The sequence below is a fragment of the Lepus europaeus genome, chromosome 9 (genome assembly GCF_033115175.1).
Source record: "Lepus europaeus isolate LE1 chromosome 9, mLepTim1.pri, whole genome shotgun sequence".
Taxonomy (NCBI): domain Eukaryota; kingdom Metazoa; phylum Chordata; class Mammalia; order Lagomorpha; family Leporidae; genus Lepus; species Lepus europaeus.
The window spans coordinates 24459335-24486680 of NC_084835.1; the positions used below are offsets into that span (position 1 = coordinate 24459335).

Genomic DNA, 27346 nt, shown 5'->3' on the forward strand with positions numbered 1-27346 from the left:
ACACACGCGTGGCGAGGAGGAAGGATGATGGTCATGGTGTTCGAAAGTCTCAGTGTGACCAGGGAGAGGCACAGGCACTGTCACCACCCTGGTGTCTCCGCACCCAAGCCACATCCCAGGTTCTGAGTCAGGAGATCCTCTGCAGGGGCCCTAACGCCCCACCCTCCCCTCGCTCACAGAAGGAGTAGTGCCTTCTCCTGGGGTCTTGTTAGCCAGGAAGACAAAGGAGGAGAGGAAGAGGGTGGAAAGGGAGAAGGCAGGTGAGCAAGGAGAGGACAGAGGGCCAATGGCTCTGGGGACTTCAGCTGGGCGCACAGGGCCCTGGCTAGTGAGGGCATGGCCTTAGGGACTGGCTTGGGCAGACAGCGCCTGCCTGGGGTCGAGGGAGGTCCCTGGCAGTTGCTGAGCCCTGGAGTCATCACCAGGCAGTGTGAAAACAAGCGTCCCTTTTAGGAGAGAAGGTCCCAGCTCATCCGGCTTCTCTGGGGGTAAGGGAGAGTCTGGGGGAGCTGCTGGCTTGAAATAGGGCTGGCGGCTGAGGTGACCAGCGGGAGTCGTTGGGAGGCTGGACTGAACCATGTGGCTGGACTGCCCTGGTACCAGCGGTACCAGCCGTGTCGTCCCAGGGGCTGCACCGCCACCTGCTGAGCGGCTCGGACAGGACCCCTGTCCTAAGCCGCGGGGCTCCAGCGCGGTGCCAGGGACGCGGCTATGGCGAGTGGGAAGGGGGTGCGCAGGTGAGCGCAGGCTCCTTGCTCCCCGGCGTGCTCGCCCTTCTCGCCAGGGAGTTGAGTGCCCGGGTAAACACCAGGCGCGATGTACGCGGTGTATCCACGGAGAGACAAAGCCAGGGCGGGGCGGGGGCGCCGCCCGCCAGGCGGGGGCGGGGGTGCGGGGCGCAGCTCAGTCTCCCCCGGCGCGGGTCGCCCACAGCCAGGGAACCCCGAGCCCAGCCCGCGGACAGGTGGAGCGAGGGCGGGGCGGTGGCCGGGCGGGTCCCGCCCCGGGGGTGGGGCCGGGCGGGCCGGGCGGGGCGGGGCCGCGCTATGCAAATGTCGCCCACGGGCGGCCAATTGCGGGCGCTCCCCGCGCGGCTCCAAGCGCCCCGTCCCGCCGGCGGCCGCGAGACCAGAGCAGCTAGCGAGCCAGCCGCGGCGGTCCAGCGAACCTCGAGCGCAGCGTAGGGCCGGGGCGCGCCGCGAGGAACCGTGCGCCTCCGCGAGGCCGCCCGGCCCCCAGTCCAGCAGCCAGGCGAGCGCAGCGCCGCCGGGCCGAGCCGAGCGCAGCGCCCCGGAGCCGAGCGCGCGCCACCGCCCGCGCCCCGCGCCGGGGAATGCGCCCTCGGCGCGCCGGCCAGGGGGCGCCCGCAGCCCGCCCCGGGGGAGGCGGCCCCGAGCGCCCCTGAGCCTTCCCATGGCCCGGGCTGGGACCCGGGGCCTCGGCTGCTGACGTGCCCGAAGCCCACGGAACCGGTTAAGCCGCGGCTGCGGCGCCGATCCCAGCTGAGGCGCAGCAGCGAGAGGGCGCGGGCAGGGCCATGGCCCCGGGGGGCCTCTAGCGCCGGTCGGCCCAGTGGGAACCGCTCTGCCGCCGCTGCCCGGGCGCTCAGGCCCCGCCGCCGCGGAAGAGGTGAGTGCACGGGGAGCCCGAGGGAGTGGGCAGGCGACCGGGCCACCCTGCGACCCCTCTGGGACCTGCGGCACTGCAACTCCGCAGAAGTGTCCGGGGAGTGGTGCTTGGCGAGCCTGCCAGCTGCCCGTGGAGGAAGAGAGCTGCAGGAATGGGGTGGGCTTCGTACCTGTCCGGGCAGCCCGGACCACTTAGGTCTGGGGCGGCGTGCGGATGCGTGGGTTTGGATGCTGTGGCCTGCGGGGTCACCAGCCTGCAAAGCAACTTTTTACCCGCAAGGTTCTGAGTGGGTGGGCGCTTGCATGCACCCCTATGGCTCAGGCTCTTGCAGCTGGAGTTCAGAGCTCCTTCTCCCGCCAATGCCTGAGGCTCCACTCTACCCCAGGAGTGCCCGTCCTGCCTCGGTGTCCCTATCTGAAGACCCTGTTGGCCCACCAGAACGCTATGCTGGCAGCTCCCACGTGAGGGGCAGGGGTCTCCAGCAGCCAGGTTTCCCTCACAGCATTGTGCCAGCCCCCTGACCCGCCAGCTACTACCCTGGGTTTGCTTCTGTGGCAGAGTCCTGCCTGGATTTCGGGCTGACTTAGGGGCTGTTGGGAGCTGGGAGAGCCTGCCCTCAAGCCCTAGTTTGAACTGGGGGAGTGATGAAGTGGGCAGAGGACAGCAGGGGCTTAGTGGGCTTGCCCTGAGCAGATGGGCCGGGCCGGGAAGGTGTCCAGGTGGACCGGGCAGCGCTGGCCAGAGGAGTCGGCCCGCGGTGGGGCTGGGGAGCCTGGCTCGGTGGATAACTCCAGGTTCCTGAGGAGCTGTTCCCGGTCAGCTCCTCCGTGCCTGGGGAGGCTCCGAACTGCGGGCACCCATGTGGCCATCCTGGGGCTGGGCCCGGCTGGGGGACCCTTGTCTCCCTGAGTTCACCCGGATTGTCTCCTAGCAGCTCTTGTCCTAGTTGGGGAGATGGGGAACCTCCACCCAGGGCTTAGGAGCCTTGTCCTGGCCCAGGGGTCGGATGGGCCGAGGCCTCTTCCCAGGCTACCCAGGGGGTGTGCCTGGACCCTAGGGTATGGTGTCTAGACCCAGGAGGACCAGCACGCCTACCCCTGCTGCTCCCCCTCTGCTCCGAGGAGCCAGGCCCGGAAGTGCGGAGGTGGGGGGCCGCAGGAAAGGCGGGCAGCCCTGCCTCAGCCCCCGCTGCTCTGCATACCTTAGAGGGGGGGAATGGAGCCAGGCCCAGGTGACCTTGACTGGGAAACCCTGGCCACAAAGGGGGGGTTTCAGTCCCAGCTATGCTGGGGTGGCTCTGCTTCCTGGTCCATGAGGTGTGGGGGGAGGGGGAAGCCGAGAAGCCAGGACGGAGCTCTGGGGAGGGGGGTCTGAAGGCTGGGGTGGGGTTCTGGGCATAATTTCTCCCCCGTGCTCGCCCACAGCCCCTGCTCCTGCCTCCCTTCTGCCCTGACAGTTCTCAGCTCCGGGGAGCCAGCCTCCGTTCCCTGAGGCAGGCTGCGCACCCCCGGCGCGCTCTAAGCCTCGGAGGTCTGCTTCATGCTGGACAATTTGGCCACCTGGCCCCCGGCCCGCCCCCAGGTGCCTCCGGACCCCTTCCTCTGGCCGCCCCTTCCCTGCACCCCTTGCCAGCCCCAGCGCCTCGTTTCTTTGTTCCAGCTCTCTCCTCCGTCCCTCCCTCTCTCCTCCCTCTCTCCTCCCTCCGCCTGCCTCCCTCCCTGGCTCCCTCCCGCCTGCCTTCCTTCCCTCCTTTCTCTTCTCTCCTCCTGGTGGGCTCCCAGGTGGCGGTGGCTGCTCCTCCTCTGTCCACCCGCCTGGGCTCGGTCTGACCGGGGGCTCTCTGGGACTGGGGATGAATGGAAGGCGCCCAGGGGTGGGCAGAGGAGAAGGGACGGTAGAAATCCCCTCCCGCTCTCCCTCTGTCCTGCTTTCCTCTTCTCTCTTCCCTCTCCTCCTCTCCAGACCCCACTAGCTGCCAAAGAGAGGGCCTGCACTTGGGCCTGAGGCCCCAGCCGACTTGAGCATCCCCTGCTCTCTTCTTTAAAGAGCCAGAGTATTATGGGAGATCCCTGTAGGGGCCCAGGAGCAAGGCCCCCACCTTCTGCCTACCTTGGGCAGCCCCAGTGCTGTGTGTGATGACCCTGACCTTGTCGCCATGAAAATGGACTCAGGGAGAATGAGGTGGTGGGAGCAGGGTGGCTGGGGGCGGGTTGGCGTGAGCTTCAGGTGCACAGGAGCCAAGCTCTTTGAGGGACTCAGTTTGCACCTTGCCCGCCCCAAGCCAAGAAGGTATCTCCCGGCTCGCCTGAGCCCCACCCCTGCAGCAGGTCAAGTTCTTGAGCAAACTCATGCTTGTGAGGCGTGTGTGGGCATGCACGTGTGGACCTGTGCGTGTGCACAGCCATCCTGTGGGGGCCTCCCAGGAGTGCCCCGAGGGCGGGGGTGGCAGCACAGCCCTTTCTCCCACATGCCCCCTTGTGGGAGCCTGCCATGCCCTGGCCTCTAGCTGTCTGCCCCTCCCCCGGCCGGCTTCGTGGTTGGGTGGGGGTGGGGGCCATCTGTGGTGGGGGATCTCAGAGGGAACAGAGGGGACGTGGCAGGTGCTCAGGAGAGGGTGTACCCATCGGGGGCTGAAGTTGCGCACTTCCTGCCTGAGGAACCACGCTCCAGTGGTTGCAGAGGGCTGAGGGCTCAGGACAGTGGCTGGAGGGAGGGCCTCAGGTCTGTCCAGGGGGCCTGACACAGATGGAGAGCCTGGACCTGGAGAGCCTGGGCAGCCTGGGCAGTGGGGTCACAGGTCTCAGTCCTCCACACCCCTACCCCGGAAGCCTAGAAGTGTTCCCTGTGGGAGCAGAGAACAGATCAGGCTGACTTGGGTATGGGGCCCGCGTTGTCACTGGGGAAGCCCCCACTCCCAGTGCATCCGGGTGGGGGTAGGAATTGGCGCAGTTTTATGCCGGGAGGGAGCAATATGTTCCGACAACTGGTGCTGGGCTGCGTTTCCCCAACAGCCAGCCTGCCTGGGGAGTCAATATTTGAAAAACACAGTATTGAAACTTGGACCTGCTGGCGCTGTGGAGGGACTCTGAAGGGGACAATGCAGCTGGCGCAGACCCTGCCCCAGGACCTCTGGACATTGTAGCTCCCCCTAGAGGCAGAGCTGGAACGTTTCCCTGCAGGAAGTCCTTCTGCTTGTCTAACTTGGGTCTGTCCTGCTTTGATTTTGGTAAAAGTGGACTCTCCTGTTCTCTGCTTCCCCATCCTGACTGATGCTGTCTCTCTTCTGCTCCTGGCTGTTTGCATGTGTTGTTCCCCCCCCCACACACCTTTTCCCATGCCTCTTCTCTGCCCCAATAATCAGGCCCAGATCTCCTTGCATGGGGGAAGGGCTTTAGCTGGAGCAGGTGGGGATGGAGCCCATGTCCTTTGCCATTCCTAGCGGTGGGAGAGAGAAGCAGCGGCCCATTTTGCTGGGAGTATGTGTGGGGGCAGAGCATCTCGGGAACCGGAACAGGCCGGGGCCACGGATCCGGCAGCTGGATTGGGGGCCTGTGGGAGGGCTTCAGAACCTTCCAGGTTAGGGTTTGAGCTCCTGCTGCCCCCGTGAGCTGTGGTGACCCCAGGCCGCCCTCAGGCTCAGTGGAGAGACCTCCCTGACAAAGGCAGGTGGAAGAGCGTCTGTGAGGGAAGGGCACGTGGCCCGCATCCCACGTCAGGGTGCCGGTTGAGTCCTGGCTGCTCGGCTTCTGACCTTGCTCATGTGCCTGGGAGGGCAGCAGGTGATAGTCTAAGAACTTGGGTCCCCGCCACACACATGGGAGACCCGGATAGAGTCCCGGGCTCCTGGCTTTGCCTGGCCTGGCCCAACCGTGGCTGTTGCAGTCATTTGCGAGTGAACCATTCTGCCTTTCAAATAAGTAAATAAATCTTTAAAGAAAAAAAAAAAAAATCCATGCTGTTTGTGCACTGGGGCATTGTGACCCCAGGCGGGTGGTGTAGTCACCTTTATGTTCAGGTGGGAAAACCGAGGCACCTAGGGCAGACATGGAAGAAAGGAAACTGGTAAGGTGGACTCCCCCCACCCCACCTCACACTTTCCCATCTCGGTCCCCCTAGGTGTCCAGAGAGCCACGCCTGCTTCCTGGGCCCCAGGCCCCTCCCACAATGCCTGTCACTGGCCTCCTCCTCTGGGCTTTCCTACTTGCTGGGGCCTGGCCAGCCGCCCCCACCCAGGACTACCTCCCGGCCACGCCCCGAGTCTGGCTCTCCTTCAAAGGTAAGAGGCTGCCTCACTTTCTGCCAGATGTCAGCCTGTTCTTGGGCACAGGAGAGAGGCGCGAGGTCAGGGCCCAAGCACGAGGAGTCGCACTGCTGCGTGGACGGCCCTGGGCATGTGTGGGGGGCGGAGGGGCCAGGCAGGAGGTGATCCTGTGCTGGGAAAGGCTGGCTGCTGGGCCACAGCAGCGTTTGGGTCAAGGGTGAAGGGTCCTGAGTCCGGGCCAGTGCTCAGTCTGCAGGATGTTCTCTCTCTCTCTCTCTCTTTCTCTCTCTCTCTCTCTGCATTCACCAGGGAGATGGGCAAACTCATGTTAGCCGAGGCCCCTTCTCGCCACTGCCTTGTGTCTGGTGCCCTGGCCTGTCCCTGGGGCGGAGGGTTAGACAGTTAGGCATACTGGAGCCTGCTCTGCTGGGGTGAGGGTGCTGAAGAGCCTTCCCCTGGCAGGACGCTGCTGACCGCGACTGCCTTGGCCGCCACCGAGGTGCCAGAGCTGCCGGCATCCCAGCGAGCACTTTGCCTGGGGGCCACCAGGAGGATTCCAGTGGTGGGTTGGGGTCGGCAGAGAGGCTTGTCCCCGGCTCTATCCACTTAACTCGCTATGCAGGCACACACAGCCAGGTGGACAGGTGGCTCGCTCACTGGCCACCTCCCTGGGCTGGGGTACGTGTGGTCAGAACGGCCCACTGCGGGCCTGGGGTAAGGGGCAGTGGCCACGGCTGAGTTATCAGGCCTGGCCTGCTCTGGCCGGAGGTAACACGGTCCAGCCTGCTGCCCTGGGTGGGGCCGCCTCAGGCCTGGCCGGCCAGATTTCCAGGCCGCTGATGGACTGGGGTAAAAGGCTGCGCCGACCTTTCCTGCCTCAGGCTGCGATGAGGCTCAGCCCCGGCCCTACCGTGTCCCCCTCACCCGCGACTGATGAGAGGAGTGGGTGGTGAAGGCTCATCACCTCCACTTCTGGGATTCCGAGGGACTGGCCTGGAAGGAGGCCTCTGCGGGGCCTGGGTGTGAGAAGAGCTCGTGGCTGGGGCTGGGGAAGCGTGGGCAGGCGAGACTTCATTCTGCTGCTACCACCACCCTTCCGTGAATACATCTTGCAGGGCCAGTGTTCCCCCCTCCTCCCCCGCTCCCAGCAGCCTACGGTGCTGGCAGGGGGAGTGGCGGGTCCGTACTGGCTGTGGGTCTGTCGCCATCATCCACGCAAGGGTGCAGGGAGCTGAGGCACAGGCAGATCCCTCTGTGGGCCCCTTTTAAACCGCCTTGGACCTCCAGGGACAGAGGGCAGAGGGCAAAGGTCAAAGGCTTTTGTTCTTGTTTCCCAGAGAGAGAAACTGAGGCCCGGCAAGGGCAGGGCCAAGGTCAGATAGAAGGCAGAGGGAGGCCAGAAATAGAACCCTGGTGTCCTGGCCTTGCTGGCGCCCTCAGCGCCTCGGTCGATTCCCTCTCAATTAGCTCTGAAGCCGACACCCGTGGTGAGTAAAAGCCGCCCGAGCTCACTGGCAACCAGCCTGGGGTGCTGCCCGCAGCGGTCCGGCCAGGGTGGGGCTGCAGGCCGCCTGGGGCCGCCCCTGCGGCCTCTGCAGCATTGCACACAGGAAGTTCCCTGCTGTGAGTGACTCCCCACCTGGCCTCTGATTGACACCCAGTGCTGTGCTGAGTACTCAGGACTGGGCACCGAGCAGTCAGGCTGGCTGAAAAGACGGGTGCTGGGCCCTGCGTGTCCCGGAGGCTGGCCTGTCTCAGCTAGGTCATGGACACGAAGTGGCCCTCCGGGAGCAATAGGTTTTCACCGGAGTGAGGGTGGAGACCAGTGTCCAGAGAAGCCAGGCCCAGGGCCGGGAAAAGGGTCTGTCCTCCCAGGTGCACCTGAGGGACACAGAGAGGGTGACTCTCAGGAGCACTGCTGGTCACTTGGGCTCCAGCCTCAGTTTCTCCACCTGTGCCTTGGATGGATATAGCAGCTGCCAGCTCCGGCCTCAGGCTCGGGTCCAGCCTGGTCCTGCGTAGCTGAGAGTGCCAGTTCTGGCCTGTGTAGGGCCAGGCCGGAGGTGCTGGCATCAGGGGCCACACTGCCTGGGGCAGATAAAAGAACAAAAGCAGGAACTGGGCCAGGCTTGGGCTTGTTGCCCGCCCATCCGCCTGGGCACCCTGGCCAGGCCCCCAGCTGGGACAGTGTGAGGGGACTCAGGGTTCAGGCCACGGGGGGCTCCTATGGCCCCTCTCCTGAGCGATCAACTGCAGCACGGCCAAGGTCAAGCAGAGGGAGGCTCAAGCAGGGGAGATTCCAGGAGCAGGCAGTGTGTGTTCTTTGTTTCCTGGCTCTGGAGAGCTGACCATGTGGGCCTGGGGGGCCTGGACAGCAAGGCCCCCCCACACCCACCCACGCCTAGGGTGGGGAGTCCCTTTCTCCCAGGGAGGAAAAGTGCTTCCTTCTCCTACCCTTAGCTGACCTGGGCCCTGGGGCACCTCCCACCGCCCGGGCAGTGGCTGGGAGTGCAAGGGCCCTGCCAGCTCCTTTGTTCAGTGTGGGGAGTGTTTCCTTATTCCCAGGAAGCTGCCCCTGACGTGCCGTTGCTGCCTGGACTGGCTGTGGCCAACACTTGGGGCGAAGAGGTGTCTGGCTGGAGAGGGAGGTCTTGTGATGACATGAGGTGGCTGGACTCCTGGGGAAACCGAGGCAGGAGCAGGGAGCCAGGGCAGGAGATCACCTTGCCAGGGGAGGTCAGGAACGGTGAGACCAGCAGAAATGCTAGCAGGTGCCCTGATAAGCTGACAGCCGTCCTGTAAGGCCTGAGCAGGGTCTGCCTGGGTTTCCTGGGAGGAAGGAGGTTCGCAGGTCAGCAGCAGCCAGACTGAGAGTGAACTTGGCCCTGGCCAATGCTCAGCCTGCCCCAGGACTGAGAGTGCTGGGGGCACTGTGGGCATGGCTGTCTCGGAGCCAGGGATGGAGTCCTGGATCCTGCAGTGCGCCGACTCGTTTCCCCAGGAAGGGGCTGGGGTTGCGCAGGGCAGGCTGCTTGTGCCTGCTGCCTCTTCTCCAGCTTGTGAATCCAGACCCCATCTCGTCAGCTCTTGCCCTGGGCGGGGCCTCTGGAAGCCCCTCCCCTCAAGGAGGGGAAAACCAAGAGGAAGGTGCCTGACCCTGCCGGCTCTGGCACAGCCTGCTTGCTCCGGGGGGAAGGGTGCGTGGGCGGGTGCTGCTCACTCCCTTCCCTTTCTCCCTCGGCCTGGCCAGCGAGCCTGGGGGGCTCCTGCTCCGGGCCCAGAGCAGAGGTACCACTCACAGCGTTTGCCCGTGGCCACAGAGGACCAAAGCTTTAAAACCAGGAGGTTGGAAGTTCGGGACTCATTCCCGTTCCCCGTGGGGATGGCGAGATGGCCTGAGGTGGAGGTGTCTTCAGCAGGCCAGGGTGCAGCATTGGCCCCCAGGGCCATCTGGCTAGCTAGTGTAGGCCCGGCACACAAAGGAGTGGGGGACAAACGGGAGGAGGCCCGGGAGCGCAGAGGCCAGGGGTGACAGGAGGGGCTGAGCAGGCCCCGGAGGCCCTTGACAGCACAGTGGGGTTTGGAGCTAGGCAGCCTGGGAGGGGTGGGTGTTCCAGGATGGGCAGGCGAGGCAGGAAGGAAGACCAAAGCGTGAACTCCAGCCCAGGGCCCTGCTTCGGGGATCTCAGCTTTCCTGGAAACGCAAACTGCCTTACTTGGGAGGGGCCGCGTCCTGGGGGCTGCCTGTCCCCCGTCTGGCCGGGAACTGGCCCTTGCAGAGTAGAGACGGGGTCCTTGTCCTTGCTCGAGAACCTGGCGAGGCCAAGCCTGAGTCAGCCGGGCCGGGGGCCGGGCCTTCAGCTGTGGCCCTTCGAGGTCCAGCCAAGCTTTGGATGAGGCCGCCACTGGCTGGGCCTCCACAGCGCAGGCCTGGTCTCTGCTTCCCTGGCATGGCGCCCACCCCCCTCCCTGGCTCCAGCCTCCCTTGGCACTAAGCGAGGAGCTGGTGCATGCTCAAGGAGTAAATCATGTTCCTTGGCAGCCCCGGCTGCTTTGTAATCGTAAAGAATTTAAAGTGAAACCGCCAAGATAGAAATCTCACCCCAGCCCGTAGGGCATCTTCCACCCTGTGGCTTGGGAGGCAGCAGGCCACCGAGTGGACTCTCAGCTGTCTGCACCTGTGTGTGCTGCTCCGACCCTCGACTCCCTCTGAAGTAGTGACGGCTCCGAGGTGGCTGCGGGGCTGCAGCAGGCACCTGGCGCCTGACTCCCGAGGGCCCTGCAGCTACGCACCGAGGGCAGAGTGGAGCACTGGCGTTGGTGATGCAGCCGGGGCGATGGTGGAGTCGCCTGCCTCTGAGGCAGACACGTGCTGATCTGTGACCTCCGAGAAGTGGCTTAGCCTCTGAGCCCTGCTTTCCTGCAGCAGCGGCCCCACAGAAGCCGTGTCCCGTCCTGAGGGCTCGGACTGTGCGCGTGTGTCCTGGCTGTGGCTACCCCAGGTAGGGGAGATGTAGATTTGTCTGTGTCCCCAGTGGCTCCAGGAAGGCCGGGATGAGAATGGGGCTGGCCTCGTGGTGTTGCTGGGAGGATGAGCTGAGTAAAAACTGTCCACCGGCCAAGGAAGTCTCAGGAACCTGGGGCTGTGCTGATGGGGTGGGGGCAGGTCAGAGTCCCCCGCCCCCCGCCTGGGGGTCCTGTATGCCCTGTCTCCCCCTCCAGGATTCCTACCTTCAGTTAGGGAGATGGGGTTTGGAAAAGGACTGCAGGAAGGCACCTGTGTCCTGTTGGGTGGGTTGAGTGGGCTCAGAGCAGAATTCTGACCCTGGGCATCTGGTGGGCTTCATGGAGGAGGCTGCATCCCCCACGGGGGAAGGACAGTGTGAGAGCAGGGAAAGGCAGGGTGCGTGCCGTGCAGCTCCCTGTGGCTTTAAGCTCTTTTGTCTCACGGCAGAGATACTAAATACGGATGGTGGAAAGATTCCAGCAGTAGACGTGCACTCGGAGGGGAGTGGATGCCTTGAAGTGGCTCCCCCGAGATAAAGCCCCAGCCTGTGGAGGCACACGGTCCCCTGCGGTGAGCCCTCGGGGATGCTGTTCTGGCCCTGGCAGCTGGGGCTGCCTGACCCGGGCTGCCCACCTGGGCATCAGCTGGTCAGAGCCCACGCTGGCCTGGCCTGGCCTGGTACTGTCCGGGGAATCTAAGGCCTGCCTCCAGGGAGCCTTTGGAGAGGCGGAGAGGATTCCTGCTGAATTTTTCTTAGAAATAGCAAGAGGGCTTTGCCAGAGGCCTGGATGCCAGAAGTCTACAGTCTGAATCCAAAGCCCAGCTCACGTGGGAGCCTGAGCTTGGCAGGCCTGCAGCACCCCCCGCCCCAGCTGCTGGGGTGCCCCTGGGGGAGAGAGGAAGCCTTTTGGGCTCTGGACCCTGACCCTTGGTCCCGACCCAGCAAAGAATGGCATCTGGGCAGTGGGTGCCAGAGGGGATGGGGCTCAGGGAGATGGCCGTGTGGCATTCGCACTGGGGCGGGCACAGTCCCAGAGCAACGGGCCCCTCTGGGGCCCAGGGAGCCTCTGGGGCCTGCAGCCCTCAGCTCTGGATGCCCCTCTACACACACAACGCTTCTTCCTTCTTCTCCTGACCCTGCCTCCTCGGCTCCCACTACCGCTCAGCCTTGGCTTCCCACCTGGGGGCTCCGCGGACAGAGGCCACTGCTTCGTGTATCTGCTGGCCAGCCAGAGCTGCTGCCCATGGGTCAGACGTGGCCGTTGGCACAGCAGCAGTTAGCTGGGGGTCTGTGGCTCTCCAGGGGGAGGGGGCCTCGGCCCAGGGTTTCCTGTCTGCACTGGGCTTGCACGGAGTACCTGTTGCCTTCCCTAGGGCTCCGGAGCTGGCTCAGTGCATCCTCCAAGGCTGACGCTGAGCAGGCCTCTGGCCCTTCCCCATCAGAATGTTATGGAGGGGCTAAGACTGGGACATCCTGGGAGTCTCCGGGTGGGGGATGTGAAGGGCTGCAGGGTCCCGAGGTGGGGGCTGGGCCCAGGGCAGGGGGAGGGTCTTGACACCCACCAGCCTGTCCTCTGTCCTGGCCTGTCTGTCTGGGTGATTTATCGGAGTAAATGAGCCATGGAGAGTTTGTTGTCTTTTGCAGTCCCGGGGAGGAGGAGGTGGTGGAAGCAGGAGTGAGGGGTTTCCGGGCCAGGCTGGAATGTGGGAGGAGGGCTGGGCTGTGGGCCTGGGAGCTGGAGGCACAGGCTGAATGGCTTTTCCCTCTCCCCACCTGAGAAAGGCGTCGCTGCGGCCTCTCCTCTTCCTACCCCCTCGCCCTGCCTGGGCACATTCCTGTGTGATCTGCGTGCTGGGCAGTCACTTCCTCCTACCCCTGCCCGGGGGCCCTGCCCATGCTGAGCTGGGCTGTGACCCCTGCCTGGCTGGTGGACCTCCCCCACCGTGTGCTCTGTCAGGCAACTGTGCGCTCCTCAAGAGTCCCTGTGGGACCTCCTGGCCCCCGTCTAGAACCACCAGGCCCCGTGGGGAGCATCTAGGCCGGTGGGCCGCCCAGCTGCTGGGACAGGAGGTCGAGAGCCCCGGGGTGTCCTTGCCGGGGGAGGGAGGCGCATGAGCTGTAGGCCTGTGGCTGTGCACTGGACCAACCTTGCTGCTCCTTCCCCTCTGCCTTTTTCCTCGTCCTGGGATGAGCCGAGCCCCCTGGCCTGTCCTCCCTGGGGTGGAGCAGGTGGGCAGTGGGGCGGAACGGGCGTGGGAACAGTGTGGCTGGCCTCCCAGCCTCAGCCTCCAGCCCCTAAACCCACAGGGAGTGTGCAGCCGAGCATCAGCCCAGCTGGGCGGCCCTTCCGTGGCCAGCGCGCTGTTTACTGAGTAGCCGGGATGTTTACAGCAGCCTTAAGAAGGGCCTCTCGGTCCAGAGGATTTCCCATCTTCAGTGTCCCGCTGGGGGACTTTCAGACCTCACCGCCTGCCTGTGCCCCTGGGATAGGTGTGCCAGGGACGCAGGGCCTGTAGCCATCCCTATCCGGCCCCTGCACCCCCCGCCTCCCCCCCACCAGGAGCTGACACTTCCCAGGAAGTGCAGTTCTAGGTGGTGAAATACGGTAACTGGGTCCCCAGTTCAGACATTTAAATTACATTCAATCGGAGCAGTTATTGAATATAAACATGTGGAGTCATTTACATGTTAATTATGTTGAATGGACTACGAGGCCATAATTAGTTGCTAATTGGGTAAGAGCGGCTGTAATTGGTTTTGTTGGCACCGACCTGGCTCACCTGCCTGGGGGGGCAGCGGCAGTGTACATGCGCCTGGGAAGGCCTCTGGGTCTGCAGTCTGGAATGTCTGGCCTGGGACGGGGCTGGGGACAGATATGAAGACTTTGGGAAGGCACAGGAGCCCGAGCTACTCCCAGTGCGGGGACAGCTCAAGTCCAGGGAACAACCTGGGCTGGGCTTCTTGGGGTTTCCTTCCAAAACACTCAGGGGAGGAAGGGCCTGGATCTGCAGTGACATGGGGCCTGGGCTTGGACAGGTGGCCAGTGCCAGCAAGGGCCCATGCCAGTGTGAGCACAGGCAAGCCTCGGCTGGGATGGCCTGGTCACTGGTGGAGATCTAGGCATTGCGAGGAGAAGTGGGGGTGGTGGTGCTGAGCAGGGGCAGGGTGCCTGCGAGGGCTTTGGGCCACCCTGCCCCCAGCTCAGCCTGACTGGGGCTCCCAGGGTTGCAGGGCTGTGTCCAGGGGTTGAGGCCTTCCGGCTGGCCGCTCATTAAAAGAGGATTAGGCCAGGAGCCAGAGGCCAGTCCAGCCCCTGGGCCTTCCTCTGGGGCCCCTCACAGCTTTGGGGGAGTGAGAGAGAGGCAAGGGGCCCTGCCTCCCTAGAGCCCATAGGAGTGCCAGTAGAGGCTGCTGGGCCCAGCCACTCTTGCTGTCATTGCCACTACATCCTTGTCTACTTGAGCTTCCCTCCTCAAGCTCGGGTGGGGCCATCCTTCCAGTGGTGGAAGCACCGACAGAAACCCAGACGTACCCCCCGAACACACCCCCAACCCTGTTTCTCCTCAGCCAGGGGATTAGGGCTGCGCTAGCCCACGCAGGGTCAGAGGTCAGAGCTAGGCGGTAGGGACCTGTCCATCACCTCTAGCACCCAGCACTGCAGGGGGAGGTGACACTGTCAGTCAGGGCCTGCCACTTTGTGGAGCTGTAACCAAGGGGGCGGGGTGCCCACCTCCGCCCCAAGACCCCTCTTTTTGCAGCAGCCCCCGCCTGGCTCACAGCAGGCCCCGTGTCCTGGAGACCAGCAGCGGGGGGTGGGGCCCGCCTCTGGGGTCTGGGGCAGAGGGCTGTGGACACGCCTCCGCAGGGCCTGCCCTCGGCTGCTGCCTCCTTTCAAGTAGGCATCACCAGCTGCTTCCCGGAGATGAGGAGACAGAGACCCCCCAGCACGCGGCCCGCGTGTGCAGAGCGTGGTCCTGTCCCTGGACCTGGGCCAGGCCATTCTGGGCCAGGACCTTGAGCGTCCAGTGGCCACGGGAGAGGCCTAGAGGCTGGGGCCGGCTGCGGAAATGAGGTGTCCGATGCCAGAAAAGGCTCTTCCTTCCCGGTGATGGGAAAATCCTTCCCGGATGTCGTCCCACCCGCGCTGTGCCCAGCCTGGTGAGAGGGTGGGGGCGGGGAGCCCTTCCAGCAGGCACCCTCTCTGGATACCCGCAGCGCTCCCCCCACCTCAGTATTGCATGGCAGTGGGGGAGGGCTGGCACGCTGGCTGTCAGGGCTGGGCCCGGCCTGAGGACACGGCCCGGCTGGGTCACTCACTGAGGCCACTTCAGGCCCCAGGCCCTTCTGGCCCAAGTCCCTGTCCCTTCGGGGAGCTAGGGCCCAGCAGGATGTGGCCCCTGCTGACACTGCAGGTGTCACATAGGGGACTCAGGACCGCTCGGCCACCCCATGCTCTGACCCAGGCGTCTGGGAGGGATGCCTAGTTCCTTTGTGCTGAGGGGGCTTGGGGGGAGGGACACCAGCTCCTCCTTCTACCCTGTGCCCTGCCATAGGGCAGTGTGGATGAATGATTTGGGATTTTGCCCTGCTCCTGTGGGCTGGGGTTGGGGCAGGGACATGCTAGAGGGGAGGTTGTAGGGGGCTGACTCAACAGGAAGCCCCTTCCTGCCCCGTAGCCCTCTCTGCTTCCTACTCCAGCCCTCGGAAGTATGGTAACCGGGATGGGAACGGGCGGGAGGTGGACATCCTCCAAAAGACAGTGACATCTGGAAGGAAAGAGCTTGGGACACCATCCTACTCACCACACACACACACACACACACACACACCAAGGCAGAGATGTACACACACACACCTACACCCATACACATATACGCACATACACACGCACACCCCAAGGCAGAGATGCCCCCCCCACAAGACAGAGATGTATACACACACACCCCCAAGGCAGAGATGCACACACACACACATCCCAAGGCAGAGATGTAAGCACACACACACACACACACCCCAAGGCAGAGATTCATGCACACACACACGCACACCCCAAAGCAGAGATGCCCATGAAGGGACCAGTTCTCAATCTTGCTCTGAGATCAGAGCAGGACCCCCACCTGGGAGGGTCCCGAGTTGTTCTAGAAACGGGGCAGAGAGACTGAGTACCCTGGCTGGGGCCATAAGCCCCCGCCAACTGCCCAAGCCACAGCCCAGCATTCCCGGCACTGTCCCGTGTTCTGGGGACTCCCCACCCCCAGCAGTTTCCACAGTGACCGAAGCATCATGTCCTGTGAAACCAGCGCCTTTGACGCCATATCCCGTGGCCACCGGGAGGGGGGCCTGGGGTCCTGAGTCATGTGCGCCCCTGAGGGAGGACAAGTCACCTTCCGGCCTGGGCCTCCTGGCAGGCAGCCCCACCTCCAGGACTGGCTTCCACTTCAGCCGTGGGCCTGGTGGCCGCCCCCACAGGAACTCTGACAGGTCACTTCCCTCTGGACGCCTGTTCTCGTCTATAAGTTGGGTGTTGAGAGCACAAGGCTTTGTACACTGCAGGTGCTTAATGGCTGAGTGAGAGGCTACCTCTGTACCCACATCTACTCAGCATCGTGTAGGCTATGCAGAGGGTCAAGAGGGCCACGGCTGGTCTCCTGCCCCCACCCAGGCCTCAGTTTCCCTATTTCCCTATCTGCTGAGTGATCTTGGCCCCACCTGTGTCACAGTGCTGGGGCTTGGTGTACAGGAAGGGACTGGGGCACAGCCGGGGTGGGGGTGGGGGACGGGGGATCCTGGATCATAGAGGCCCGCCAGCTTGGCAAGGGTGGAGGAGAGGGACTGTGGCTGGCTGAGTCCCCAGGGGCTTCCCCCACCCCAAGAGCCCATGTGTGAAGGTGTCCCCTGGAGTCTCTGCCCTCCCTGCCATTGTCCTCAAAGTGCCCCTAGCCCATGGGGATGTGTAAGGGCACGGGCAAGGCCATGCCCCCAGCCAGGGTATAAATAACCCCTGGCGGGCTGTCCCAGCCTGGGGGGGCTCTGCTGGCAGCCCCACTTCCTCTCTGGCCACTTCCCAGCCCTGGGGGTGGGGGAGTGTTTACTTTCCTGTTGTCACTATGGCTGGGTGGCCAGGCGGGGGACTCCGAGTAGCCCAACAACAGGTGCAGGACAGGTGCCCAGGCTGCCCTGCCCAGGACTTCAAAGGCGCCGCCGGACCGGCGGGTGAGGCCATAGCCAGGCAGGGCTCGGCCCTTTGATCCCTTGGCGTCCCTGCGTCCCAGCGGTTGGCCAAGGTCATCACCTGTATTCCCTTGTTGCTGCACAGTAGGTCTGGACACAGCAAAGCTTTTCTTTGCCCCTCAGTGCCTCAGGGCCATGTCCAGATCCCAGACACACGTCCTGGCCACTAGCCCACCTCAGTTCCCCCACATGTGTGTCTCAGAATGTTCTGGAGCTCCTGTCCGAAGCCACTCTCAGGGAAGGCCCCTCAGTCCATCCCAGGGTCCCCAGCACACCAGCAGGAGTCAGGATCAGCCAGGCCAGTGTAGGACAGCTGTCCTGAGTGGAGGGTGACTCTGGCTGATGGGATGAGGCCACCTGCTGCTCCCACCTCCAGGCTGTGCCCAGGGCCTCCGGTCCCAGTTGTTCTCTCCAGATGTCTCAGGCCTGGCCCTACCTCCGCCTTCCTTGCTCCACCTGTGAAATGGGTTGCCAGCTATGGGGAGGGGAGAGCACCTTTGTTAGGGCCCCAGGCCTGCGAATGTTCACCACCTTCGTGACAGTGTTCTCTCGCCTGCTGAGCTGGAAATAGCCAGAGCTGGCGGAGGGAGGGACTTGCCAAGGGGCGCCCTCAGCTCCCACAGAGGCGGCTCCCAGGCTTGCCCCAGTCCTCTGTCTGGCGTTGGCTGAGTGGCCTCCTGTCCTCTGCTCCAGGAAGGAGATCTTTCTTTCCCGAGCATCCTGCAGGCAGGAGGACCAAGGCTGCCAGACTCTGTCCCAGGCCCTGGGGTCTTGGTTGAGGGACAGTGCCTTCTTCCCATAAGTGGCCCGAGTGAGAGCCGGGGCGGCCTGAGGTCTGCGAGGCAGCGCGGCTCCAGCAGGGCCTTCCGGCGTCCTGCCTACCCTGCTTTGGAGCAGGCGGGGACCTTGCTGTTTTGCCAGCTGTACCCTGTGTCTAGTGGGCAGCCGGGTGAGGACAGGGCATCCAGGCTCCGTGCCAGTGTCTGCAAGCTGCCCCACCCCCACCAGCTCGCTAACTCTTCAGCCCCTCTCTATGCCTGGGAGCATCAGCCTAGGCGAAGACCCTGATGCCATCACACAGCCTGGCCCACACCCACTGCTCTCTCACTAGGCCCCAGGGACCGGCTAGGGCTGCCTAGGAATCCGGGGCTTAGCCTTGGCTGCCGTCCTGCCCCGCTTCCCCCTCAGCCTGAGCAGGACCCTCGGTGCTGGAGGTTTCAAACAACTCTAGCCCTGTCTCTGCTCTGTCCACACGGGTGTGGTGGGATGGTCTCCTGACAGGGCTGCCTACTGCACTGCCTTCCGCCCACAGAGCTGAAGGCCACAGGCACTGCCCACTTCTTTAACTTCCTGCTCAACACCACTGACTACCGGATCCTGCTCAAGGACGAGGACCACGACCGCATGTACGTGGGCAGCAAGGACTACGTGCTGTCCCTGGACCTGCACGACATCAACCGTGAGCCCCTCATTGTAAGCACTGACCCAGATGTGGGTCTGGGGTGGGGGGCCTGAGGCCGTGGCCCATCTAACAGGCGGCCCCCTCTGACCCCTTCTCCGGCAGATCCACTGGGCGGCCTCCCCACAGCGCATTGAGGAGTGCGTGCTGTCGGGCAAGGATGGCAACGTGAGTGCAGTGGGCTCCCCCAGGTCCAGGCCGGGGTGGGGGTTAACCCAGAGGGGAATGGCACCCGGCAGGTCCCTGGGCGCCCACACGGCTTTCCCTCCGGCGCCAGGGGGAGTGTGGGAACTTCGTCAGGCTCATCCAGCCCTGGAACCGAACTCATCTGTATGTGTGTGGGACGGGCGCCTACAACCCCATGTGCACCTATGTGAATCGGGGCCGTCGTGCCCAGGTAAGCCAGGCCCACCCTGGCCCTCTGCGGGCCCCTCTGGGGCTGCCTTCCAGGGTCCTGATGGGAGGATGGGCTCGAGCCCCAGCCCTGCCACTTCAGAGCCCTGTGACCGTGGGTGAGTGACTCCGTTCACCTCTCTAAGCCTCGGTTTCTGAAAGTGGGGCTAATGGCTGCCTTTCTCACAGGTCGGTGAGGAGGAGGCACTGAGCTAAGGCTCCCTAGCGCTGTGCCTGGCACGCAGTGCGCACTCTCTGCGTGCATGGCGACAGCTCCCTGGGCTCTGCCTGTGTGGACCGTGCCCCTGCAGCCTGGCGGGGGCCTCAGCGTCAGGAGCTGGACGCCTGGGTCAGCTTCCGCCAGGTGGCCTGGGGGAGAGCCGCCTTCCTCCCCTAGGTCTAGGGGGTTGGGGGAGCTACCCCTTTCCCAGCTCTGCGCCCCGCCTGCTTCTGCCCTTTTCCATATCCATGTGGGTACGTGTGTGAGCCGTGTGACCTCGTAGGGCACGTGTGAGAGCGACTGGACGGAGGGGCACGTGTGTGCAGGCAGGTGCCAAGCCATGTGTTACGTGTGGCTGCATAGGTGCACACATGCACCCTGGGGGTCTGTGTGCTCCCGTGTGTCCCTGGCTCGTGTGGTGTGAGAGGCTGGCAGCCCGAGCCCGCTCCCCCAGCCCCTGCCACCCCCAGCTCTGACCTCTTCCTCGTCTTCCCAGGCCACGCCGTGGACCCAGACGCAGGTGGCCAGAGGCCGCGGCAGCAGAGCCACGGATGGCACCCTCCGCCCGACGCCCACAGCCCCACGCCAGGTGGGCCTCATCCCAGGCAGCACGGCCCCCAAGCTGAACTCAGCCTGGGCCAGCCTGACGGGGCTGCCTGCCTCGATGTCCCCACTCCGTTCCACCCTGCACCTGCAGTGTCCTCAGGCGCTGACGGCATCCCCTGTTGGACTCCCGTCAGCCCGTGTGACCCCTGCAGGCAGGAGTCGTGACGCCACCAGGTGGGGAAGACAGGAACCCGGGGACAGCCGTGCCTCTGCCCTCAGAGCACACACCATCACGCACTTGGCCACACCTTCCCCAGCACCCAGAGCGGGCGCATGGCACGTGTGGGCCGTCTGACACCCTCCCTACTCCCAGGGGCCTGAGCTCACTGCTGCCCATGGGGCAGGCAGTGGACACCTCAGGGGTCCTGCACACTCGCATGCTGGGGCTCTCGCCCCCTGGGGCGGTGTCTGGCGCCACATCCCAATCAGGGTCTGGTTGGAAGGGGCTGGGCAGGGGCGGGCAGGAGGGCAGGGGCTGCCGGTGGATGACAGAGTGTATGTGTCTGACGCGGGGAGTGCTGACGAGCGGGGTCCTTCCCATTCTGAGTGTGTGTGTCCAGGGTGTGAGCAGTGGGTTCTGTGTGCTGGCAGCGAAGCATGTCAAGCTGTGTGTGCAGGGAGTCACGTGTGCAGAGTGTAACTGGAAGTGGGCCTGTGTGCACCTGCCCATCACCATCCTGCCACCTGCTGCGCCTCCTCCTGCCTCTGCCTCTCCTCTCCCCTTTCCCTCCTTTCTCCCCTGGCATTTCCTGTGGCCCATGTGCTCACCCTGGTCCCAGTGTCTCCACCAGCCGTTCTGGATCTTTCGTGCTGGGCTGGGAGACATGGAGGGCTTTGTGACTTCCATGTGGTCTGGGCTGGACCTTCAACTCCTGGCTCCCTGGGCCGGCACGGAACCTGGGGGCTCTACTGGGGCGGGGGGTTGCCTGTTGGTCCATCCTGAGGACACAAAGCCTGAGGACAGTAACCCAAGAGTTCTCTGGCCTGGTCAGACCTGATGGCAAAGGACAGCACCTTTGTCCCTTGACCAATCAGTGCCCCCGGCCCTGTCCAGATCTCTAGCCCGTCCTTGGCCCCAGACAGGAAGTCACAAGTCAAAGAGCTGTGCCTCTGTGGTCCCCTGGAGCATCGGCAAGTCTCTAAGCCAGCTGCTGTGGAGGGGCTTGAGCCCCTACAAGCCCACTCCCATGCCCATCTTATGTCTCCCCATCCCCACCCCACCCCCTGACTTGATTCCCAGGATCTACCTGAGCCAGCCCGGCCCTGTCCCAGGAGACCTGGCTGGAACCCAGGGAGCCCTGGAAGCCTGAGGGCTTAGCTGCTGCCTGGGGGCGTGGCCTGGGCGGTGCTGAGCCCCGCTCTGCCCACAGGATTACATCTTCTACCTGGAGCCTGAGCGCCTCGAATCAGGGAAGGGCAAGTGTCCGTACGACCCCAAGCTGGACACGGCCTCAGCGCTCATCAGTGAGTGCCCCCACCTGTCCTGGGAAAGGGGGCCTGGTCACACTGTCCCCAAGGCCCCTCGTGAGCCCCACCGGTAGGGGAGGGGTGCAGCTTGGGGCCTGGCGTGGTCAGCGGAGCAGAATGTGGGTGGTAGGAGTGTCCATCTGGCTCCCCGGGACAGTGTGGCACAGGCTCACCAGAAGAGAAACTGAGCCGAGTCTGTCTAGGGTGGTGTCGGGTCCCTACCACATTCTCAGTGTTTGCAGGGTCGGGCGAAGCCCACAAGGAAGCATCAACAGGGAGTCCTGGCCCTGTGTCTGGCTGCGGGGGCTACTGCCCCCTGCCCCAGCCCCTCCCTCTGCCATGAACTCTGCCTGTGTCCTGGCCGCCCACTGCAGTCTGTCTGTGGCACCTGCAGGCCTGGGAAAGGTCCCTGGTGTAGGGGCCAGATGTTGCCCTCCCCCTCTTGGCCAGTGAGAAGGTCCCAGTCCAGTGGCAGAGCCCAGACCAGGAAGTTTGATGGGGAAGACAGGGCATGAGTTGCTGGAGGCAGCTCAGTGGTTACCGTTCCCGGAATTCTGTGAGTCACTTGTTAAACACAGCGATTACCAAAAGTTAAATCCTGTAAACTTAGAATGAGATAAACTGTATTAAAGCAAAGATAACAACTTAAGAGATCACAAACACAGTCCATCCCTTCTAATTGGCTCACTGCATTCTGTGATGCTCTGTGCCGGGGAGGGGGGTTCACCCCCGCGCTCTCTGTGCAAGGAGACCCTCTCCAGTGGGCGGGCGGCTCTTCCTCCCCACGCCGCCTTCAGCCACCTCGGCTTAGGGGCCTGAAGTCAGCCCTGTGGGGGCAGCTTCTGCCCAGCACCCGCCTGCACGCCCCTGAGAAGAGTGCGCCTGGCGGGGTGGGGAGCGGGGGCAGGCGGGCCCCCAACTCACCCCGGCCCACCCGCAGACGAGGAGCTCTACGCCGGCGTGTACATCGATTTTATGGGCACGGACGCGGCCATCTTCCGCACGCTGGGAAAGCAGACGGCCATGCGCACGGATCAGTACAACTCCCGGTGGCTCAACGGTGAGCTCAGCCGGCGGCGTGTGGGACGGGGCGAGGGGCAGTTTCTGGCCAGGCTGGGCGCTCACGCATCGGCCCCCCCCCACGCCCCTTGCAGACCCCGCCTTCATCCACGCCGAGCTCATCCCCGACAGTGCGGAGCGCAACGACGACAAGCTGTACTTCTTCTTCCGCGAGCGGTCGGCAGAGGCGCCGCAGAGCCCCGCCGTGTACGCCCGCATCGGGCGCATCTGCCTGGTAGGCCTAGGCGGCCGGTGCCCGGGCGGGGCCGGCGGGGAGGGCACTGCTCTGACTCGGCCCCCTGCACCCGCCCAGAATGACGACGGCGGCCACTGCTGCCTGGTGAACAAGTGGAGCACGTTCCTGAAGGCGCGGCTCGTCTGCTCCGTGCCGGGCGAGGATGGCATCGAGACGCACTTCGACGAACTGCGTGAGTGCCCAGCCGCGGAGGCGGGGCGGGCGGCCTGGGCCCCTCCGCCAGCCCCTGCCTAAGGCGCCCTCCCGGTACCTTCCCCCTCCGTCCCCAGAGGACGTGTTTGTCCAGCAGACTCAGGACGTGAGGAACCCAGTCATCTACGCCGTCTTCACCTCCTCAGGGTGAGGCTGGGGTCGCCGCTCCGGATGCACCCGCCTGGGGGAGAGCCGTGGAGTTGGTGGGGCTCGGGGTCGGGGAGGACCCCTGGGCCAGGGTCTGCCCCTCTAGCACCAGCCTGCCGCCCTCAGCTCCGTGTTCCGCGGCTCCGCCGTCTGTGTCTACTCCATGGCTGACATCCGCATGGTCTTCAACGGGCCCTTTGCCCACAAGGAGGGCCCCAACTACCAGTGGATGCCCTTCTCGGGGAAGATGCCTTACCCCCGGCCTGGCACGGTACGGACCCCTTGGCCCGCCCCTCCGCGTCCTCTCCTGCGAGGCTTGGTCGGGGTCAGGCCCTTGGCAGGCTTGGGCCGCCCATCCTGGAGCTCATGGACAGTTGGGGGGTGGACTGTACACCATTCACCCAAGGCATGGGGCAGGTCAGGAAGGGACCAGCGAGGTGCACAGGGCTGCCCCCAGAGGCCCCTCGAGGCCCTGTTAGGGAGCTTACAGGCGGAGGGCAGAGTCTTCACGGCAGAAGCTGGAGCCAGGCAGGAGGCAGCTCAGTGGCCAGCAGCAGGCAGGCTCAGGCCGTCGCGCTCTCTGCAGCGACACGAGGCATTTGCTGTATCCTGCAGTGCCTGGGCTGCAAAAGGTGTCTAAGCAGGAACGGGCCCACAGGAGTCAGGGATGCTGCCCGCAGAGGGGAGCTTCAAGTCAGGGTGGAGGGGCACTCCGCAGGCTAAGCCTGGACAGAAAGCATGGGTCAGGGGGGTGCCCGGTGTGTGAGGAGCACTCTGGGGCCTGCGGTCAGCTGTGTGGGCAGGACAGGGCGAGCCTGGAGGGGCCGCCAGACAGGAAGAGGCTCATGAGCGGGTGCCAGTGGCAGGTGAGGTCCCATTGCCAGAAGCTGCCCCCAGGTCAAGACACAAGGGGCTGGGGATGTGGTCCTGTGACATGAGACCTTGGCCAGAGCAGGGCCTGCAAAAAGGGCAGGTGTAGGGCTGGGAGCAGGAGAGCAGCAGGGGGATGTACTGGGGACAGGCCCCGTGGAGGCCTCCTGAGGCCCAGGCATCGTCCTCTGCCTACAGTGTCCTGGCGGAACCTTCACCCCATCCATGAAGTCCACCAAGGACTACCCTGACGAAGTCATCAACTTCATGCGCAGCCACCCCCTCATGTATCAGGCCGTGTACCCTCTGCAGCGCCGGCCCCTGGTGGTCCGCACGGGGGCGCCCTACCGACTCACAACTGTCGCGGTGGACCAGGTGGATGCGGCCGATGGGCGCTATGAGGTGCTTTTCCTGGGCACAGGTACCCACTGCTGCTCGCGGCCCTTCCCATGCTGGGCCCCCGGGGTAGGGGGTGCTGCTAGGGGTTGTAACAGCTTGTCAGGGTCCAGTCTGGTCACTTCATCCTTTGGAGCCTTCTCCCTGTGTGGGAACAACAGACTAGGGGTGGGAGAACCCCGTTGCCATCGCCATCCTCAGGGACTAAGGAGGGCAGGGGCCCTGGGCACCTGGGACCCCTGCGTGGCAGGAAAGGGGTGGAGACAGATGGCAGACCCCTGTGGGCCTGAGTACTGACACACAGGCTTGTGTGTGCATTCCCACAAAAGTGCACCTTTCCCCAGTCCCACCAGCCCCTGCACAGGGGAATGTCCTTGGCTCAGCAGGGCCCCGAATGAGAGTCTGGGTTAGGGGCAGCCCAACCCTTCAACCTGGGCATGGCGCGGCTCCACCCCCCTTCGGGGGAGGGGGGAGAGGGCCCTGGGCCGTGGTAGGGGAAGGGGCTGAGGCTGATGCCCCTTCCCCAGCATCCCCAGCCCCACTGAGGCCCTGCCCGGCCCGTTCCAGACCGCGGGACGGTGCAGAAGGTCATCGTGCTGCCCAAGGACGACCAGGAGGTGGAAGAGCTCATGCTGGAGGAGGTGGAGGTCTTCAAGGTGGGTGTGGCGCCGCCCAGTCCTGTCTTCCCCACCAGGGCCTTCGCCACTCCCCGCCCTTGGCCTCAGACCCCCAGGCCAGGGCAGGGAGGGGCTCCCTTGTTGACCTCTGTCTCCTTCCAGGACCCAGCACCTGTTAAGACCATGACCATCTCTTCCAAGAGGGTGAGTGGCTAGGCGGGCAGGGGTGGGCGTGGCATCTGCATCCCCTTGGGATCATGTGTTGGGCCCAAGGATGGGGGAACAGACCTGGAACGAGGAGGAGCCCGGGCTGCTGCTGAGGACAGGCTGTGCGGTGGAAGCTGACAGGTCCCTGCCTCGCCCACAGCAACAACTCTACGTGGCCTCAGCCGTGGGCGTCACACACCTGAGCCTGCACCGCTGCCAGGCCTATGGGGCTGCCTGTGCCGACTGCTGCCTCGCCCGGGACCCCTACTGCGCCTGGGATGGCCAAGCCTGCTCCCGCTACACGGCATCCTCCAAGAGGTACGGGCCTTCAGACCCTGGGGAGTTCTAGCCCCTGTCCTGGGGTGTGGTGGCTGCCCTGGGCAGGGGTTTGTGGGTGAGTCCTCACTGCCTTGGGATGCAGGGCCCCGCCCTGGAGTCTGGAGGGTACTGAGACCTGGGGGGGTGGGGCAAGCGCCCTGGGAGCACTGTGTCAGGAGCTGTCCTCCCCAGGCGGAGCCGCCGGCAGGACGTCCGGCACGGGAATCCCATCAGGCAGTGCCGGGGGTTCAACTCCAACGGTGAGTGTGCTGGTGCCCCCCACGCGGCACAGCCCGCCAGGCCCAAGGAGCTGCGCACAGGGCCCCCGTCAGCTCCGACTCTCAGACAGCTGGTGGGGAGTGAGCGGCCCTGGGGTTTTGAAGCCAGGCTGTCCCTGGCCACCCCCTTGGGAAGTGGCCGCCCTGCCTCTGTGAGTCCCCACCCCCTGCGGCCAGCAGACTGCCTGGGGCGGTCCTGTTTTTCGCACTCAGCAACCCCCGTGCTTCACAGCCAACAAGAATGCCGTGGAGTCGGTGCAGTACGGTGTGGTGGGCAGTGCCACCTTCCTGGAGTGCCAGCCCCGCTCACCCCAAGCCACGGTTAAGTGGCTCTTCCAGCGAGATCCCGGCGACCGGCGCCGAGAGGTGAGTCCGCCGCCCCACAGCCCTGCCCCACAGATGTGGAAGTACCTTGTACAGTGGAAAGTCCAGGTGGGCAGCCCTGGTTCCGACACCTGCCTACACCGCTCCGTGAGACAGGCCTCGGTCTGCGGGAACATTGCGCATGCGCGCCCCATGGCAGTGTCATGTGAGCCAGCTGCCGCTTAGAGCGAGGCTGTGAGTCGGCCGTGGAGCGTGAAACTGCCCTCCCGTGCACTCAGGGACAGGGTGCGCGCGCGTGTGCACACTCCCCTCCCGAGAGTCCCTTCTGAAGTGAAGCCTGTGTCCATCCCCTGGTGCTCCCGGGAGCTCTTGTGATGTGGATGCCTCACCTGGGTTTTTCTTGGCTTAAGGACACTCCGCTGGATGCCTCTGCCTGGAGTGACCCCTGGGGTGGGCGGTGCTAGAGCAGCGTGGGGGTGGGGGAGGGTCCTACAGCCCCTGAGCCCCGCCCCCTGCCCCTGCAGATCCGCGCAGAGGACCGCTTCCTGCGCACGGAGCAGGGCTTGCTGCTTCGCGCCCTGCAGCTCGGTGACCGCGGCCTCTACTCCTGCACAGCCACTGAGAACAACTTCAAGCACGTCGTCACGCGGGTGCAGCTGCACGTGCTGGGCCGGGAAGCCGTCCATGCCGCCCTCTTCCCGTCACTGGCTGTGAGCGCGCCGCCGCCTCCCGGCGCAGGCCCCCCCACGCCTCCTTACCAGGAGCTGGCCCAGCTGCTGGCCCAGCCAGAAGTGGGCCTCATCCACCAGTACTGCCAGGGTTACTGGCGTCACGTGCCTCCCAGCCCCAGGGAGGCCCCAGGGGCACCCAGGCCTCCGGAGCCCCAGGACCAGAACAAGCCTCGGAGCCGCCGGCACCATCCTCCGGACACCTGAGGCCAGCCGCCCACGCCCTGCGAGGGGCCAGCCCAACCCTCATCCCTTTTAATATAAAAGATATATATATATATATAAATATAAAATATCTATATTCTATACACACCCTGCCCCGTCAAAGACAGTATTTATTGGTGGGTTGTACATAGTGCGCCTCGGTGGCAGCATCCAGAACTCGGACCTGTGCTGGTCGAGACCGCAGAGAACTGAGCTGCCTCACCAGGCCCAGCGAGATGGCAGGGCCAGGCCGGAACCACACAGTCCCCAGACCCAGCTGCAAGTCTGCTTGCTCTGCGGCCACGGCCCAAGACCTCCAGGACCCAGGGAGGGAGCGAGCCCCACTTGTGGGGGCACGGACTGCACGCCTGTGCTGTGGCCTGGATCTGGACGGGAGCACTGCTTTGGAGACTGGGGGTGAGGGGGGGGGGCTCTGGTGCGCTCAGAGAGAGGAAGAGGAAGACGGGGCTGCCGCGGGATGCCGGTCCCCGCCTGGGTTGAGGGCACTCGGTGGAAGCGGCCCTTCCTGGGTATTTATTCTCTATTTATTGGGGACAGGAGAGGAGCCCTGCCTAGGTAGGGCTGTCCCGTGATCCCTGCTCTGGCCTGGCCAGGGCAGGGCGGCCCCACTCTGCCTCCTCGGCTGCTGCTGTGCCCCCTGGACTGAGCAAATAGCAGAGGGGTGAGGCGTAGGCAGCCCTGGCGCAGAGGGGGCCGTGGTGGAGGCCTGGGGCCTGCCGGCGCCCCCCAACACTCCTTTCTGCCCACCACTGCAGGCGATGGGTGTAAATAGCTCTGGGGGGCCCGGCAGGGGCTCCTGGTAGCCCTCTGCTCCCCAGACCACAGCCGCCCTTGGGTGCCATCTTGCTAATAAACACTGGCTCTGGGACTGAACGTCGGCTTCTCTCTTGGGTGGGGGGTGTGCGTATCTTCTTCTTTTAAAATCTATGTTAGCCTCATACATTTCATGCTGGAC

At 64.6% G+C, this 27346-nt stretch overlaps 1 protein-coding gene across 3 annotated transcripts; it reads left to right on the plus strand.

The window, feature by feature from the left end:
• The first annotated feature begins 1426 nt into the window (after positions 1 to 1426).
• SEMA3F (semaphorin 3F) lies at positions 1427 to 27264 on the plus strand. 3 transcript variants are annotated; one of them, XM_062200922.1, is made up of 19 exons: positions 1427 to 1629; positions 5746 to 5905; positions 17942 to 18102; positions 18194 to 18256; positions 18366 to 18485; positions 19198 to 19290; positions 20678 to 20771; positions 21715 to 21834; positions 21929 to 22068; positions 22147 to 22261; positions 22359 to 22428; positions 22555 to 22699; positions 23497 to 23719; positions 24262 to 24350; positions 24474 to 24515; positions 24679 to 24836; positions 25029 to 25096; positions 25347 to 25480; positions 25963 to 27264. In XM_062200922.1, exons 2-19 carry the CDS (start codon positions 5794 to 5796, stop codon positions 26371 to 26373), a joined length of 2358 nt encoding a protein of 785 aa, XP_062056906.1. In that variant the 5' UTR covers positions 1427 to 1629; positions 5746 to 5793; the 3' UTR covers positions 26374 to 27264. The 3 variants fall into 3 exon arrangements, with proteins under 3 accessions (XP_062056906.1, XP_062056907.1, XP_062056908.1); XM_062200924.1 differs by having other exon boundaries at positions 1429 to 1629; positions 26054 to 26248; XM_062200923.1 differs by lacking the exon at positions 19198 to 19290 and having other exon boundaries at positions 1428 to 1629.
• The last annotated feature ends 82 nt before the right edge of the window (positions 27265 to 27346 follow it).

Bases quoted from the DNA above. Each gene is read 5' to 3' on its own strand.
- SEMA3F (XM_062200922.1), top strand. From the start codon at position 5,794: ATGCCTGTCACTGGCCTCCTCCTCTGGGCTTTCCTACTTGCTGGGGCC. The intron at 24,516-24,678 runs GTGAGTGGCTAG...CCTCGCCCACAG, and splicing joins TGACCATCTCTTCCAAGAGG to CAACAACTCTACGTGGCCTC. The intron at 25,481-25,962 runs GTGAGTCCGCCG...CTGCCCCTGCAG, and splicing joins CCGGCGACCGGCGCCGAGAG to ATCCGCGCAGAGGACCGCTT.